Source organism: Diachasmimorpha longicaudata, chromosome 1, assembly GCF_034640455.1.
Source record: "Diachasmimorpha longicaudata isolate KC_UGA_2023 chromosome 1, iyDiaLong2, whole genome shotgun sequence".
Lineage (NCBI taxonomy): Eukaryota > Metazoa > Arthropoda > Insecta > Hymenoptera > Braconidae > Diachasmimorpha > Diachasmimorpha longicaudata.
The window spans coordinates 11,562,650-11,579,749 of NC_087225.1; the positions used below are offsets into that span (position 1 = coordinate 11,562,650).

Consider the following 17,100-nt stretch of genomic DNA (forward strand, 5'->3'; position numbering starts at 1 on the left):
TCAAATGATCCTCTCAACACAGATCTTTCTAACTAAAATTTAAGAACTCCGAATTGAACTCCCGCTGCCCATTTTTCTAATTACCCCGTGACCCGCGTCATGTCTCCTGGGTCTCGCGGAATGAATTCCTCAAAACGTATCTGTCTTTCTTCAGCCGGAAGCCATCCAATTCGGTGGCATCCAAGCGGTACATTTTCCCTTCCACCCCCGCCCGTGGACGTGCCACCCACACCCAATCTTTTAGCGTCTGAGTGTTAATGTCATCGACGACGGCAAGGAGCAGCCTCCTCTGGGCCCAAAAAAAAATTCATCTCCCTTCTCCCGAAAATTGATTTTCACTCTCGAAGACATTCATCACCCCGATCAGGGTCGAGAAAAAATCATTGACCGTCGAGTGCCTCGGAACCTCTGACAAATGCGTAAAACTCAAAATAGAGAGTCTATACACACTTTGCGCTCCGATCCACGGATAATCATGAGTTCTTCGCGCATCGAACGCAAAAGAGACGAGATAAGAGGAAAAATGAGGGAGAGAGTGAGACGAATGAAGTAGCTCGCGGGCTAAAGGGGCAAGGGGTGGGTCACATTGCCCTGCGACCGTAGAGGGGCGGGAGGTGTGTGGGGGGGGTGGGTCAACGCGATAGAGGGGGATTCAGGCTAGGCGCCACGAATTCATTTGCCGTAGTGAGAGCCCTATAGATGTTCGGGTACAATCGGTAATCTCCGTAAACGTATTTCACTGGCTGAACGAGAAAACCAGTTATCGTCGGCGGTACGGCAGTACGCGCCGCGCTGCCTCGCCGGCAACTTGATAAATTCAAAAAGCCAATATCTCGTAGTTTTTCTTTCATTTCGTTTCTTATATTTTACATACACACGAGACGCGTAATACGACCTCGTGGTTAATTTTAATTTCAATACGTTTTATCCTTGACGTGTACAGACAAGATTATCATTTAAAATTCAAGTTGCGATCGACTTTGGAAAAAAAAGCGATAAACTACTTTTTTTTAATGTGTTTCAATAAATCTTTTTCGCTGACTGTGACGTTTTGCTTGATTTCACGGTAATTATCTGGACAGCCGGTTGTATCTTCTCGCTCGAGTGAGAGAGTACGAAAACAAGTATCACAAGTGCCCCCCTCCTGAGTGCTGATTTTGTCACCAGACGTGTAGAAAAAAAAAAGTGATAAAAATATACATCGCTGGGATATTTCCATCCATAATTGTACGATACGTGAAAACGACTGTACACAGCCAGTTTTGGTGCGGTTGCGGACCTGATCTAAGAGACCCGGGGGCCACATCGAAGTGGGTATCGTTGTTGGTAGTGGAGTGGGAACGTCCAAAAAAAATAAAGCGAGACAGTGTTAAAAAGACAGAGAAAAGATAATAAAAAAGAATCCAGGAGTGTGTGTAATCGTACGTTCGTGCGAGAGGCGGTCCACGTTGGAGTATAAAACGTTGAAATTCCGCGGGTTCAGTTGATGGTGGTGGTGGTGGTGGTGGCAAAAGGCATAGAAGTCCCGGGTGAGTTATAACGCGGTTGAGGCGTCAACGGCCTTGAAATTCTTTGGGAATATCAAAGCGTCACATCACAGGTCGAGTGTTATCATCAGTTCTGTATCAATATTATTTTTTTTCTCAGTCATATTATCCACTGAATATTTCATTTGTGGCGTGTGAAATTGGCTTGATCCTCCAATGCTGTTGGGGAAAAACTCCAATCACTTACCTATGAAGAAATCAACAATGAGATAGAAGTCCGGGGCTGGCTCTTTTTTTCTTAAACAAACGGAGAGTACAAATAGACGAGACCTAGAGAAATCAAACTTCCCATTCAAAACATGACCACGTGACCTGTCGCTTGGTAAACATTGTTGGACCACGTGCTTTACCCCCTCTATCATCCCCTCCGGGCAACTGCTGGCGTCCCCACTTCACCGACACTTAACTACACACGTAAAGTCCCGCGCATTTTGTAGCGACTCTTGAGGCTTCAATAACACTTGATCGTTCTCTCGGCAGCGCCACGTGCGGCGATAGATTCTTTCTCCATTTGTTTTCATTTTGCCATTTGCTCAGGTGTTGTACACCCACCGAACTAATAAGCAACTGGCTTTGTTGAATAACAGTGCAAGTGTTTATTGTCGAAGAAAAAGTTTGTGTGTTTGAGGAAAAAAAAAGAAGTGTGGATAACAAGTATTCAAAGTGGATTTTATGGACGATACCGGTATGATGGATTCGGCGACGGGACCAATAATGGTCCCAGCGACAATTCAACCACCACCATCACTTTCACCACCAGATCAGCCACACACACCTCAGGGCTTATCCTTCGATCTTGAGAATGGATTTGAACCACAAACTCGTGCACGATCCAATACGTGGCCATTGCCACGACCTGATGGCTATGTTGATGGTAATGCTGGTGGTGGTAATGGAATTGGTAAGGATGGAGTTGAGAGTGGTACACCACCGCAACAGAGTACCATTGCACAAGGGGCGGGACTTCTTCCTGTTAAGAAAAATTCATCGAGAAGAAATGCCTGGGGCAATTTAAGCTATGCTGATCTCATAACACAGGCCATCACCAGTGCACCTGAGAAACGACTCACACTTTCACAGATTTACGAGTGGATGGTGCAGAATGTACCGTATTTTAAGGACAAGGGCGACAGCAATAGTAGTGCCGGATGGAAGGTGAGTTTTTAAATATTATGATTTTATTTTATTTTGCATGAATTCGGGAAATTCATGAGGTACGTTCTGCACATGTCGAGAGGTTGTGGTGAGGGTTTATAGTCCTATTAATGAGATAACCTGATAAAAGGAACATCTAATTGGACTGGGAATAATATCACAGATTTTATTTTCATTTTTGTATCAATGGAAAATGAAAAATGGAAACTTTCACTGCTATTGTCACAAATTTCTATTTTTTTATCATTGAGTTATTACAGTAATGATGTCCTTTGACGATACAAAATGGGAAACAGTATATAACATCGATTCTTAAATGAAACATGATTACCGTACAACATACTTGACTGCCCAACTATTAATGTTTTGTTCATTCTCCATTATCACTCATTATCTTTCTTTAGCTCTTCTCTAGACATATTTAATTGAGATAGATTCTATCGTTAATTAGATAAGTATTCAATAATGTGCACTGATTATTTGCGTAGTGGAAAGTTTTTTCTTTATTATGCTCATCGGGAATACCATTTTGATTCCATTGTTATAGTAATTAATGTTTTGACGGTCAGAATTACCCATTAACAGAGTTATGAATATATTTCGGTTGTCATTATAGATTATATAAATTCTAGAAAACATTTTTGATTTAATTACTGATTAAATGGCTATTCTGAATCATTTAAGTGTAATTCTTGTTAAACTAATTGAGCTTTTCGTTGTTAATTATTCTACCGGTTTGAAAAAACGTGAATTTGGGAATATTCATTCTGGCCGTGGAAATATTAGCGAAAATAATATCTGTGTCGATTTTTGCCGCATAACAATTTTGGCAAATCATTTCCGTAAGATGGGGGATTTCTATAAATTCTTTATTGAATATTCTACCGGTGTCTGCATGATAAAAAGCCACGTGTAAAATTCCGCGTTGATTCCACATCGATCTATGTACCGTACCGATCTATGTAAGGTCCACATTGGATTTTTTACTGTGTAAATCGAATTCAATGTCACTTCCAAGAATTACGACTAGAACGTCCCTGAAATGTAAATTTCTCTTTAATGGCGATTGCGAAAGCAAATCAATGCTGAAGTGCTCAAATATTTAATTACCTTGATAATGAATGGTTGCAGAAGAGAATGTCAAAGACCATTTTTTCTTTGGTAATTTCATCAGCTAGAAAAAAGGCCTTCTGGAATTCCTTTTCAACGGCATCCATTGCGTAGATAAATGGACATACTAGAAAGATGTCACGATTCGCCTGGAATATTTCCATTGAAAATCATTCGTGTTTCTAGACAACCCAAACTGAGGAAACATTTCCAGTTTTTTTTCCATAACTGGTCTGTCTGAGTTCCTGTGAATTACCGCGTTTGCTAACTAGGAAAACTTTCCTATTGCACCAGAATTCTTGAAAGATAACCTATACCAATGCTCTAACATCGTAGAACATGAAAAAATTGAACAAACTGATAAGAGACGAATTGCAGAATTTATCATGCAACTTATGGAGTAAGTCTTACTGTTATTCAATAACTCATTGGTAGTTGAATTGGCATCAATCGACAAATATGTTTGATAATAGTATTATTTGCAAAAAAGGTTTCCTCAAATTTATTGTTCAATGTGTTCATTTTTTAAATCAGGAGACATCTAGGATACAGGTCGTGGTTCATCTGGAATATTTCCATTGAAAAAATTCCCGATTTTAAACGTCCCATAACGAGGAAACATTTCCACTTTTTTCTGTTAACTGGTTTTCATGAGTTCCTGCTGATCGTCTAACTCGCCAAACTTCCTTATTGCGCCAGAATTCTTGAAAGCCCAACCTATACCAATGTTTCAACATCATAAAATTTGGAAAAAAAAACTAGATAGACTAATGATAAAGGAATTCAAGAATTCGGGTGTTTGGTTATGCGAGTGATTCTCATTGCTGTTAAATAAGTTTTCGGTGCCTGAGATACTATCAATAGACAAACGATTTTGTGATAAGGGAAGGCTAGTTTGAAACCATAGAATTATGTGTCAGATTAACTGTGCTAATGCGTTAAAACTACAACCGCGTAGAAGAGAGACGACTGTAAGGCAATACACATATACAGAATGATTGGTAGGTGAGGCCAGTGGCGCACGGCATACCAAGGCCGTCTCTTGGCATCTGCATTCCGACCCGATCCGACAACCAGCGACAGAGAGGAACCCAACTTTCCGTTAACTTTGCCAATGAGAATATTGCACGTGGCGTCGATCCCAGAGTAGTACGATGTTAAAAGCTACCCGACAACTACTCTGTCCGCCTCGAATGTTTTGATTTCTCAAATAGGAAGGTTCGATGCAGCTTTTTTTTCAATTCTCACATTCATGGGTTATTTGCAACGTAAATAAAATTAACGGGAAATTGAACATTTTTACTATTGATTTTTTGATTATGACGTAAGTTATTCGGGGTCATTTACTCATTGAATAGTGCGTGCGCAAGAATGAAGTTAGGTAAGCGAGGATTCCCCTATTTCTGCATTTTTTCGGATAGGTAATCTACCTTGAAGAATTTCGTATGAATCACAAGATTGATTCTTCTTTTTAACTTTCAATTTGTAAATGATATTGTGGGAAAAATCGAAGGGATTCCCAGATGTTCAGCGCCATTTAAATTATATTCCAGAATAACTAATTGTTTATAAGGTGTTAAACTGATGATATGAAAGGGTCAGCTCAAATGATCATGAGGGAGTCTTCCTTTTTGTGTGTACTTTATGATCATAGGAACTCGGTTTATGACCTGTCATTTTAATGAGTCATTATTAGACAGGAGTGCTTTCACCTCAAACAGTTAATTTAAGTATGCATCGTGACTAGATTAGATAATTGATATGAATGTGTCCATTTTTAAATAGTAAGCACAGTTCGATGCATCCGTATCTATATAACCACAATAGGAAGACTGCCAATTCATTTAATATCCCCCTACCACCCCCGCCGTTTTTGTAGCTGTGGCAAAAGCCGTTCTCAGGGAAAAAATAATAAAACGAAAATCGGAATTATGATTTTTTAACATCAAATTTAAAAAATCCATTATGACGAGTTACAATCCATTGCATATGCTAAAAAGTTTTGCGTTTGATCTAATTAATTCATCCATCATTAGTCATATGTTTTTAAACGAAGGATATCCTATTGGAGTCGTGAACTTCAGATAAAAAGAAATGAAAAATAATCCAACTTTTTCAGCAAAATTTTTTTCTCCTGAGTACGACGTAAAGCACACACCTACGTAATTTTCCAATGAAACTCATGCAGTTGTGATCTGGCTCAGCCGGTACAAAATGCCCATATATATGTCTACACATACGTATTTGTATATATATGACGAGTTAGAACTCCGGGTTTTCCACGCGTTATTTTTGCACGACTCCCAAGTGTACTCGCGTCGTTGCCGCTTCTCTTCCTCTACATCTCGGTGCTGTAGCCATTTCCCCCCTCATCTCCTGACGTACACTCTCACATGTTACGGTGGATACCACGTTGCCAGTGTGATGCAGATGAAACTGGCGAAAGGCGAATATTTTCATATATATTTTATCACATATATTATCGAGCATTCACATATCTGATTACTCTCATCTGCAACTCTGCATCTTTCACATTTGTCAATGATATTGGGCTAGGGCAATCAGTAGTCACGAATCAAGTGGAATTTGAGGAACAAATTACATGGCTTTTATGTTGTGAAAATATTTCATCAGAAAAGTCAAATTTTTTCATTCATCTATTCGTGTTAAGTTAATACGAATTAACTGATGAATCCTCATAATTGCACTCAATGAAAAATTTTGGAGCAGGATTTTTATCGTAATTATCATGAATTTTTTTTGCTCGATCGTGAAATGTCGAAAGTCGTTATATTTTTGTAATGAGACATGCACTTGTGCGTATTTAATCGTGATGCAAGACTACCACTATAAATTCTCCATGTATATACTCATGTGTCGTAGATAACTGCTGTCTCATTCTACGGAATTGTCCTTGCAAACGTAACTATCACGCGAGTCTTACATAGCACTTTAATGTGCGTGAATTTTTATTCAACATCTGGATGATGCATTCTATTAATGATCAGAGGTATATATTCCCTCACATATATCCAAGAGTACATTGTCTGCTTCCTAATTGTCATAAACTGCGCATTATGATGGTTGATTAATTCAACGATGAGAAGTATTGGATTCGGTGGGGATTTTGATCAGTGGATCATTTGAGGAATATCATTCGATTGGGCCCGGGAGGAGAAAGAGACAGATCAGATCTTTGGATTCGAGGCAATGACCTCGCGTGCCATTTATCCCACACTCGTCCGACTCTTTCCTCGATGTGCTGGATCTCTTACTCTTTTTTTCCTCTTCCCTTCTCGTACTAGATGGTAACATTGACCGCCACTGTACCGACGAGGTTGCGGTTTTTTTTTACTAGGGCACCTCCTTCATATTGATGCCACTACATTATGCCCTCATTCAATGAAATTTAATATTTCCTGCTTTCAATTAATTGGTTACTTATCTTATTTATCTTATCCAATTAACTGTATACAATAATTCCATTTGCAAAAAGCAATACGACCAATCAGAATTAAAAGTCTCAATTTATCAACTGTAAATTGTTCATATGTGCCCGTGTTCTAAATCCTATGGTTATTGAATAACGTTTTCATTATCATTACTGTTCAATTTCTTCTAGACTACACATTGGACTGTTAATTTCAGAAATTCAATGTTTGTTGATATTGCGGTAAAAGCTCGTTCCAACATTGTTCTCAATTTCTAGTTAGTTCCCACGTTAATTGAATCAATTTGTGGTACATTTCATTCATACAATTAATTCAATCAATTCATTCATTAATATAAAAATTAATTTGGGAGATCGATTCACCCCTTCTTCTTGTTTATACAAGCACGATTGTACTTGAATATTAATATTATTTGTTGGAAGTGACAGAATTTGTCCTCAATTGTTCTCCAAAATCCAAATCCAAATTCTGCCGATGTCTTGTCCTACCCAATGATTTTGACATTCTTACGAGGGGTTAGGATATTTCTTGGGGGGATGATCGATGTCATTTGAGTTCAGCTCGTTCACAGCTCAGCAAACATGAGGGCCAGCTGCGTGACGATTCCCTCTGTAATAGATTCAGGGATCCGGTGCGAGTCAATGTTCTTGTGCGAATTATTTTCAGAGGCTCAGAAATTCGGTGAGAAAATAAAATTAAGGCCGTTGGGCTTAACGGGGAATGTTAGAATATCGGGTCATTGTTAGAATATCTCAGAACAGCCTACGAAGGGACTGCTTGAAGGAGTGTGCAACAGGTCGCTTGTTGAACCATTGATCCTCCAACCAGTTCGTATTGACTTCAAACTTTTCCGTTTTTGTGAATGTTTGGTGGATTTGATCTGTCAGGATTGTCACCCTATTTGCACTCTTCACGAATGCAAATGAAGGATATTTAATTCAAGGTGGATTGATAATATATACAAACAGTGGGTACGCTTTAACTGTGTAATAAATGATAAATTGAAACCAGTTAACACGTAGATTGTTTTCCTCGGATTATTCCTCTAATACTTCTGGTGTTTTTGTACTCCAGGTACCATGATACACTGGATTCCAATCACAAGTCGAGGACACGTTATTATTTATTATTTTTTTAGTCCCGATGATACGGAGAAGGGGAGATTTGTTTTTCATAAAAGCTCATATGTGATCTCTCGATGTTTTCTGATTAATATGACTTTATAATAGACTGACTGGACCGTGTTAATTATGACGGAATTAAGACTATTATCCTGGGTAATCCTGACAGCTTCATAGCTTCCTATCTTCTTCAAATAGTTCAATTTACCCCTTGTTAGACCTGAGTTCTTAATACGAATTTTAATTTCCTCTTGAGCTTTTGGAATAACCTAAGGCTCAAGTTGGCTTTCAAGTGTAGAATCCGGTAGACCATCAAGTTGTAATGACATTGGCAAACATGAATCTGGGTTAAGCAAATCTAAGCTCCAGTGGTGTCCACAACCCCCCACTGTAATTTTTCCACGTGGAAACAGTCTAGTTTTTTTCCTCCCGTGTGCACTATCATTATTTCAGGAAAATAAATGCGCAATTCTGATGCCAGTATGTTTGTTGTATCTGACGTTAAACTGAATGATTAAATCAAGGATATGAGGCGTCTATTGTATGTGAAAGGATAAAAAAAAAATAAATGAATTCAGCCAATGAGGGAGCTGGAGACAAGGGGGCCTGTCCACCTTCTCTTCCTATGTATTTACAATCACGCTATATTGTTCTGTTTTTGTTATGTTAGAGATTTCGTCGGGGAATATTGAAATGCAAATTACATATCTGAGTTTATTATGCGTTATAAAAAGTCACGAAGAAGGCGCAATTGTTGACTACCGTTGATTGATTGTTTTTCATCACACTGTCCGTAAAAGACGGTTTATGTTCACTTCATGTCCGTGAAATACCGTTTATAGACATCGCGAAGAAAATATCATATTTCGATACCAATACGTTAAATAGTTTTCACGCCTCGTCATGAAAAGCAGATCAACACTCTTCGAGTCTCGAATAAGAGAGGAACTGTTGCTTTTTCAGATTTTAGGAGATGAAAAATAACTTTTGCAAAAAGTGTAATAAGATTTGTGGAATCAATGCAGAAAGTTTCGAAGACATTGTGGTTTATCATTTTGGAAATGGAATTGTTATGAATCCATTCGGAAGCTTATTACCAGTAGAATTGGTAGAAATAAAGAGCAAGAAGACTGATAATGCATAAAGTAGTGGTCACATGCCTTCTATTGGAGACGCTCATTCCCCTGCTCATTTCTTCATTATTTATTCATTAAATCTGCTGAGTAAACGCTTTTATTGACCCTAGTCGATGTTATCGGCTTTCAAATCTCGTGATTAAAAATATACTGACGGTGAACTTGAGGGAGCAATAAAAACTTGATGGATTTTTTTTTTCTTGAACTTTTTTAGGACCACTGGGAAGATTAAGTGATTTTTCGGGTAGAATATAAAGTTGAAAATCATCTCGATTTATTAACACATCAATGAGACTTTAGTACCTAAAAAATGTCAAATTTGCATGCATACGATCGAATGATTGTTTAGATAACAATATTTTGCTCATGCAGGGGTTACGTTGTATTTCTGTGGTTTAGCTACTAATGTTGAAAAAGTTTTCAACGGACGAATAAGAAAGTATTTTAATATTTTGTTGAGTTCAGCTCGGAATCGTATAAAAGATACGTTAAATACCGCTAGATTCTGATGCGTAGATGAAGTCAATGCCGCGGTGGTGAGGTTCCCCGTTCTTTCGTCACAAAGTGGTAACATAAGATAAGTCCGAAGCTCACTCACATACTGTGACGTAATAGACGTGTGTGAAAGTCCGGGCGTTAGAATATTATTTAAAAAAAGTTTAAATTCATAAATTTCCTTTTTTAGTAGAAAATGACAAAAGATTTAAAGAAAATTTTCTTCTGAGAACTTTCAAAATTTCTGGAGATTATAGTGGCAATGGTACTTATGGGAAATTCATAAAGTTCTTATGGAAAATTGCATCAACTGATTTCCCGGTGTCATAATGTGCAAATAATATTTCACATATTTTCTCATATCAAAATCCTAGCTTTAAAGGGCGTGGAGCACGTGGGCTGGGGTCATCGGCGTTTGGGAAATTTGTTGAATATGCTAATTCCTTGGGACCTAGTTATTTCCTTTTTATTCATAGGCTTCGAAAAATTGTTGTTATACGGGCGTTATCACACTGTAACTATTTCCCATATGAAGTTAACCCTTCAGCGGTCACATTGTGAGAGAATTTTCACTAAATCATCTAGAACCATACAATATTTGTATCGAATAGCTCAGTGCTTTCTAGAATGGAATGATTTCCTGTGATTTATTACATAAATTCCATGACTCCTATGGTGGGCTCTGATAATCTTTTCGAATTAAAACACAATAAGTGAAAACGTTCCTCTAAAGTCAATTGTCTCATAAAACTCTATGTTATCTTTACACTTCTCTATTAATGATTATCCCTAATACTGGACTATCAAAGGGACCATAAACTCACCCAGAATATTTCCGTTCATAGTAATTTCAATTCAAAAGTAATTTAAGATTTTAATTTTCCAAATTGATGTCACGTTTATACTACACGGAAAGAAATTTTCGGTAAAAATTACACGTCCAGGGGGCGAAGGTTAGTTTTATCACAACAATTGGCCCCCCAAGTTTAATATTTCCAACAAAACTTCACCTAGACAGTGGTGGATTGTCATCTCGTCCCATGTTCCGCCCTCCAGCAGCATAATTTTTATCAAAAATTACTTTCCGTGTACTTTAAAGTTCTTCGCCCGTTGAAAAATCTCACGTCCTTTCGCGATGATTTAGTAAATATTATAATACATATTTGATTGGCATGATGGGCACGTAGATAGGTGATTAATTTTTTATTGGGATTCCGTGGTGCCTCCCGCCTGGAATATACTATAATTCCTATCGACCACGTACATTTATCGCGGAAGACGGCGGCAAAGGGGAAGGGGAACTGTCTTGCACGAGTCGTCGATAATACTATACGAATATACGCACTAGGAATTCTCATATCTAATAGCTGAAGGCTGATGGTTAGCTTGACACAGTGGCGAGCCCCAATAAAATTGCGTAACTCTTGATTCTGATATCCCAACATTCAACTATTTTTATCTATTTTTTAAATATCTTGGTTCAAAAAAAAAAATCGGATCAGTATGGAACAGTATGGAACATCGGAAAAACCTTTTAAAATCTGTTATGGACTGTGCCATTTTCATTTTGATTTTCCCACTTTTTCTTTCTGCCACGATCATTGGACAGATTGAATCTACCAGACTTAACGCGTACACGACCTATGATCTTAACGCACCAACCGAGGGAAACCACGACGAAATGCGTCTGTATAACGTCACGACTTCTTTTATGCTGCCTTTCGTTCTAAGACTTTTCGTTTCTCGCATGCGTAATTATGAATTATCATGTTGTGTAACCGAACTACGATGCCGCCTAAACGAGCGCCATATCGACACGTGGTGTATCCTTTTTCTATTATTTTTATTTTAACAAGCGATGTGTTCATTCATAGACTGAGAATATAATGGTCTCAAGTAAATCTGACACATGATTTCAATCCATTTACATGCGATAATTTTTTTTTTAATTTGAAAATGTTATGTACACTGGAATTCAGTCTTTCAAGGATAATCCATTGTTTATAATTATATATTTAAGTGGAGCTGAAAATTGTCCGAGTTGAAAAACGTTAATATGATCGAAACCAAAATTATCGTCAGTAATAATACAGAATTTATTTTAGTTTTGTTTAGTCTCGCTGAGGTTTATTTACATAGTTTCACTATCAATATGTCTAATTGGATATATTACTAAACATGTTGAATTCCATCTGTGTGATTTTCACTTGTCGAGTCGAAGGAAGGAAGGAAGTTGTAATGACCCCGAAAATTGAAAGTGGAATTTTCATGATTTCATCATGTTCCATGACCTGTGGAACCATCTCGATGTTTCCTCAGCATATATGTACCTATGTGTGTGTAGGTGTGCGCCTATATTCACGCATATGACCTAAAGTACTAATGGAATAGTTGAAGGGATGAATTTCTTTGATACTACAATTGATATGATTTTATTGAACCCTTTGGCTGAATATCAATTTTTCCCCTCGGTAATTTCTTCTAAAAAATTGGAGTTTCGAGTGAATTCAGGTACTGAAGAAGTCACAGCCGTCGAAGGACAGATCCTGCATAAATATTTCTGTCTCCCATAAGTCACGGCAATGACTTTGTTTTCTTGTGACACATGTGACGCACGACTACAATCGTGCATATATCATATCAGTCTAAAATAGGCCTATTGCTCCACTGGAGACTTTCAATTTATTCTCTTTTGTTTCAATTTATTATTTTTTTCGTACTTTTGGCACACGTACACGGCCAGCCAAAATTCTCTTCCTCAGGTTCAGAATTTATTCAATTTCCTTTTTGCCCTCATCTATATTTGATAAATCCCAGATATCATAGATATTTCGTTATTGCACGATATCCATATCAATGGGTTCATCTCACAAAAGCGTATTCCACTCACAGAAAAAATTACTTTCCAGGAGGAAGATTCACTTGCTACAAGAAAATGTGCTTCTCTCAATTTTAAGAATTGTGAAATCTCTTGGCGCATAATTTTGATTTCTGACTGACATAATAAACTTTTCAACAGTCTCTTGAGACTCTTATACCGATAGATTTGTAAGCGCTCACAAAACTCGAAATGACAACCTCCCCTTTAATTCATGTAATTAGTTAATTAGCCTCATATCTTCACGACTTTAAACCTTGAACAAAAAGTATAACACTTGAGATTGGTTTTTTGTACACTTGAATTAATGATCAAGATTTTCGTCGCGTATTTGAGGTCCACTAAGAGTTGTTCCGATGGAAATAATGAAGTGCTCAGATCTGGAAGGTGTAAATTCTTACAACGCATTATATTCTAGTTATAACGCAAATTATATGAATTTACCAATTACTAAATTACCGAGAATTTGGGAATTTTCTTGGTGGAGGGGATTTCATTCCGTTGAAAGACTTGTTTTACTCAGTAGGAGTGGAAAATTATTTATCAGAAAATTTTGCGATTTCTAGAATTGAGATTAGAGTTTAAAACTGAATAGGGAGGCGTTGCCTTTGATATGCCAGCATCGATATCCTTGATACATCAATGATTAAAGTCAATTCTAGTCGACATCTGCTATTATGACACGAATTATTTCATGACGTATAGATGATGAAAACTATTGAAAACGACTCATTTTTTTTTACAATTTTTACGAGGTTACGGTGGTCAAGGCAAACTTCCCATTCGTTGGATTGCTCGCTTAGTAACAATATCGGGCTATTATTATCGGTGTTATCAATTTTATTCGGCATCTTGTGATACTCACAATGGGCTCGTTAAAACCATGGTTGAGATCTTACGACTTATAAGTGGAAAAAACGAGTCGGGAAATGATTGATGGCGCATCATTACGCAGTCGCGGACTTTGTGGCGTGGGAAGAGGGCGTTCTATGGATGGGGTAATAAAGGGCTTGAGGAGGAGTTCAAGGACGAATTTGTTTACTTTTTTAAGCGGGGAAAGTACTCCAAATGTAAGATATTTACAATTATTTTGATTTTTAGGAGAGGGAGAAAAAACTTGAATTTTTCAGTTGAAGTCCGGAGCGGGTGATTGCAATGGTTCCATTTGGCAGCAAAAAGGGTTACAGATAGGGACTCTATTCTGAGACTTATAGTCTCAAATGGAAATCTTGAAAAGGCTCAATTTAGTATGTGCAGAAATCGGAAATTCAGATTTTCCATTCGAAAGCTTTGGAATTTCCAACTTCAGACTTTAAGATGAAAAAAATATTTAAGTATATTTTCTAATTTTGTCTCGAAATGTTTTACAAAATATTTCTCACAATATTCTTTGAAGTTTTGAATGAAAAACCTGACATTGTGAGGGGGGTAAAATTTTTGCTCGTCATTGCGTTGCCAAGTTGAACGAAATACTTGGATACCCTTAAGTGAAAAAGTTGAATTCATCGTGTGTGAATAAAAAAGTTGAAAAAAAAGATAGGAAACTATACCTATACCCGGATTTCTGGATAAAGGTCCCTTCAAATTGCCTCGGGTGAAGGTCGCCTAAGTGACTACCACGCGATATACTTCCTTCTACGACGTAAGGATATATGAAAATATGAGTCACTCTAGTCACTGATGCATTATCACCCTACGATAAATGACAAAATTCTTTAATTTTTCATCAATTTTCTCATGAATTTCGAAAAAACACTGATTAGATAACCACCCTTGTTATTCATGGAGAGACAATTGGAATGGTCAAACTTGTTTATCTAGGTAATCCCCTGGGGTTCTCATTAACTTGTCAATCTATTTACGCTATTCATCCTAATTTACGTCGATACATCGTAGAAAATACGCTAGTGAAAACTGAACAGGCATCTGAATAACCTGGTGGGAGTTATTAAGTCCCACCGTAGGGTCATCGTTGGGGGATAACTGGCATGTTGGTGTGTTTAAGTTAAACAGTTCATAAGATAACCGGTGGTGCCTTATCGCCGGGGGGACTTCACGGAGGTTATCGCTCTGACCAATGATTACCACGTCCTTCGGGTGGCTGTCGTTGTTGTGCTATTTACCAGTGTATTCGATGGAATTATTATGGCAAGTTTTTGAGGAATGAGGAGTAGACATTTTTGGGGAACCGAAGTGAACTAAACCTAGGGCATACTGATCGCACATCCCAGAGAAATTCGTTAAAAGGGACCAGGATGTCAAAAATTGTTATGCTATTGAAAATAGAGGTTCTAGGTTTTTTTGCAAATATTTGTAAAACCGAGGGATATTAAACAAAAATTTCATCTTAGATTTTACCAGCAATGACAAGTTTCTTAAATTCTTGCATTGCATTAAATCGTATAAATTATGTAATTTTTATTCTGATCTCAGAATTATAATAATGAGATTAATGTTTCATTCTAACTTGTCGTGTGCATCCAATTTTGTGGAATACATTTTTTTTTGGCTGACTCAGAGAAGTTGTATTGCCAAGTAGGAAGTAACTATAACCGCACGAATGTAACTTGCTACAGCAACAGGGGTACAAAAGCTGATACATGCTGAGTACGAATGAGCAACTTGTTGCATTTTGGGGGCTCGAAAACGTCTGCAATACGTAGGCCATTTAGTTGGCGCAAGTATCATAGAATTTCTCACACAATGAGTAAATAAATATATCAGGAAAGCGAAGTGAATAAGTGTTTCTCGTCAAACAGTTTTATTGATTTGAACTCTTTCGATAGTAAATTGAATGCCGTATAGATTGCCAGTTGGTGAGAATCCAAAACTATGCAACTATCCTATTTCACTCGGGGCATGAAATGCAGTTGGCTTCACTCATCATAGTTTTTCATCCTATACGCTACGGAAATTGAAATATGAAATATTACATTGGCGCGGGTGAGAGAGATTATAAGACAGCTTGGAGATACCCAAATTATTACTCAAATTATTTGGCAACAGTCCCATTCTAGCATCCGACCCCGTATAATCCACATTTTTTTGAAGAAGAATAAAAAAAATTAACTTCTGTTTCATAATCCTCTCACAGTCATGACAAGTGCCTTTTCATCACTAAGTTCTACTCGCTCTGACCTATTCTGTTTTCCTGCCCATTGATAAGGATTAGTAGTCCAGGAATGGATGAAATGAAAAATCCAAGTTCAAGTTGTGATTTAACACTTCTCTACTTGGAAAATACTGATCTATCTGATCTTCACAAATTGCCTCCGTTATCCGGGTTCCCTTTTCCCCATTAGAAAGAAAATTTTCTCTAAAAATTCACAGCAAATAATTTCTTATGGAGTTTTAATTTTTCTGGTATTTTGGAATCATTTGCTTAGTTCGAATCCCCTGTATGTTTAACTTGCTCCTGGCTAATAGAAAGTTCTGGTCTCGGGTAACCTAACTTAAATCATACGTACGCATCAGCCAAAGAATAAATGCCTCCGGGCTTATGACGTCACGTCTTTGATTCGTTATTATCAATTATCGGTGTTGTAACTGGGGTGATTAAGAAAAACTTGTGTTCCCCATGGATAATCCAATGACATGTGAAATTTATTTTCAAAAATCTGCAACATACCGGTTCGTTACCCCCCAACTTGGTAATCCGATACTTCTCATTTCCTATTGCCCACTAAAGCAACACGATATGACCTACTAAAAAGGAGTAAAAAGCATAACCATAGGAGTACGAAGAAGAATAAAGAGGAAACTCGACAATGCAGCGGGACCTCTCACCAATCATGTGCAGTAATTCCTATTTCGATTATTCCCAACGAGTTGGAGGCGAAACTATCCGGAAGGTCGTTAGAAAAGAATATAAAACAACTAATGGGCTAAATTCCTGTCGCCCAGACCCATCTAAATATATATTCAGAATCATTAATAGTGTCAACATGGCAGAGGGTGAGTCTTTCATTCTGACTCAAAATATCGGAGACCATTGTGGTTCCATTATTATGGTTTATTGCAAATAATTTGGCTGACTTTTCTGGAGAAAAACTGTCAATTAAATTTAAGGGGATAAGTCAAAGTAAATTTAGATTTTCCTCAAAATTTGAATTTTCACTGCTGAATTCCAGAGAATTGTTAAGAGACTCTTTGACTTTTCAGAATTTTCCAAATTTTTAAGGTTTTTTTCGAATCATAGAAGTATGA

General features: G+C 37.5%; 1 protein-coding gene across 1 annotated transcript in view; it reads left to right on the forward strand.

The window, feature by feature from the left end:
* Window positions 1–759: 759 nt before the first annotated feature.
* The window catches only part of LOC135172952 (forkhead box protein O), a 49,506-nt gene continuing 33,165 nt past the window's right edge, over window positions 760–17,100 (forward strand). Inside the window, exon 1 of the mRNA XM_064139515.1 lies at window positions 760–2,702. Coding sequence (XP_063995585.1) covers window positions 2,220–2,702 — 483 coding nt within the window. The 5' untranslated portion in view covers window positions 760–2,219. The remainder of the gene's footprint in view (window positions 2,703–17,100) is intronic.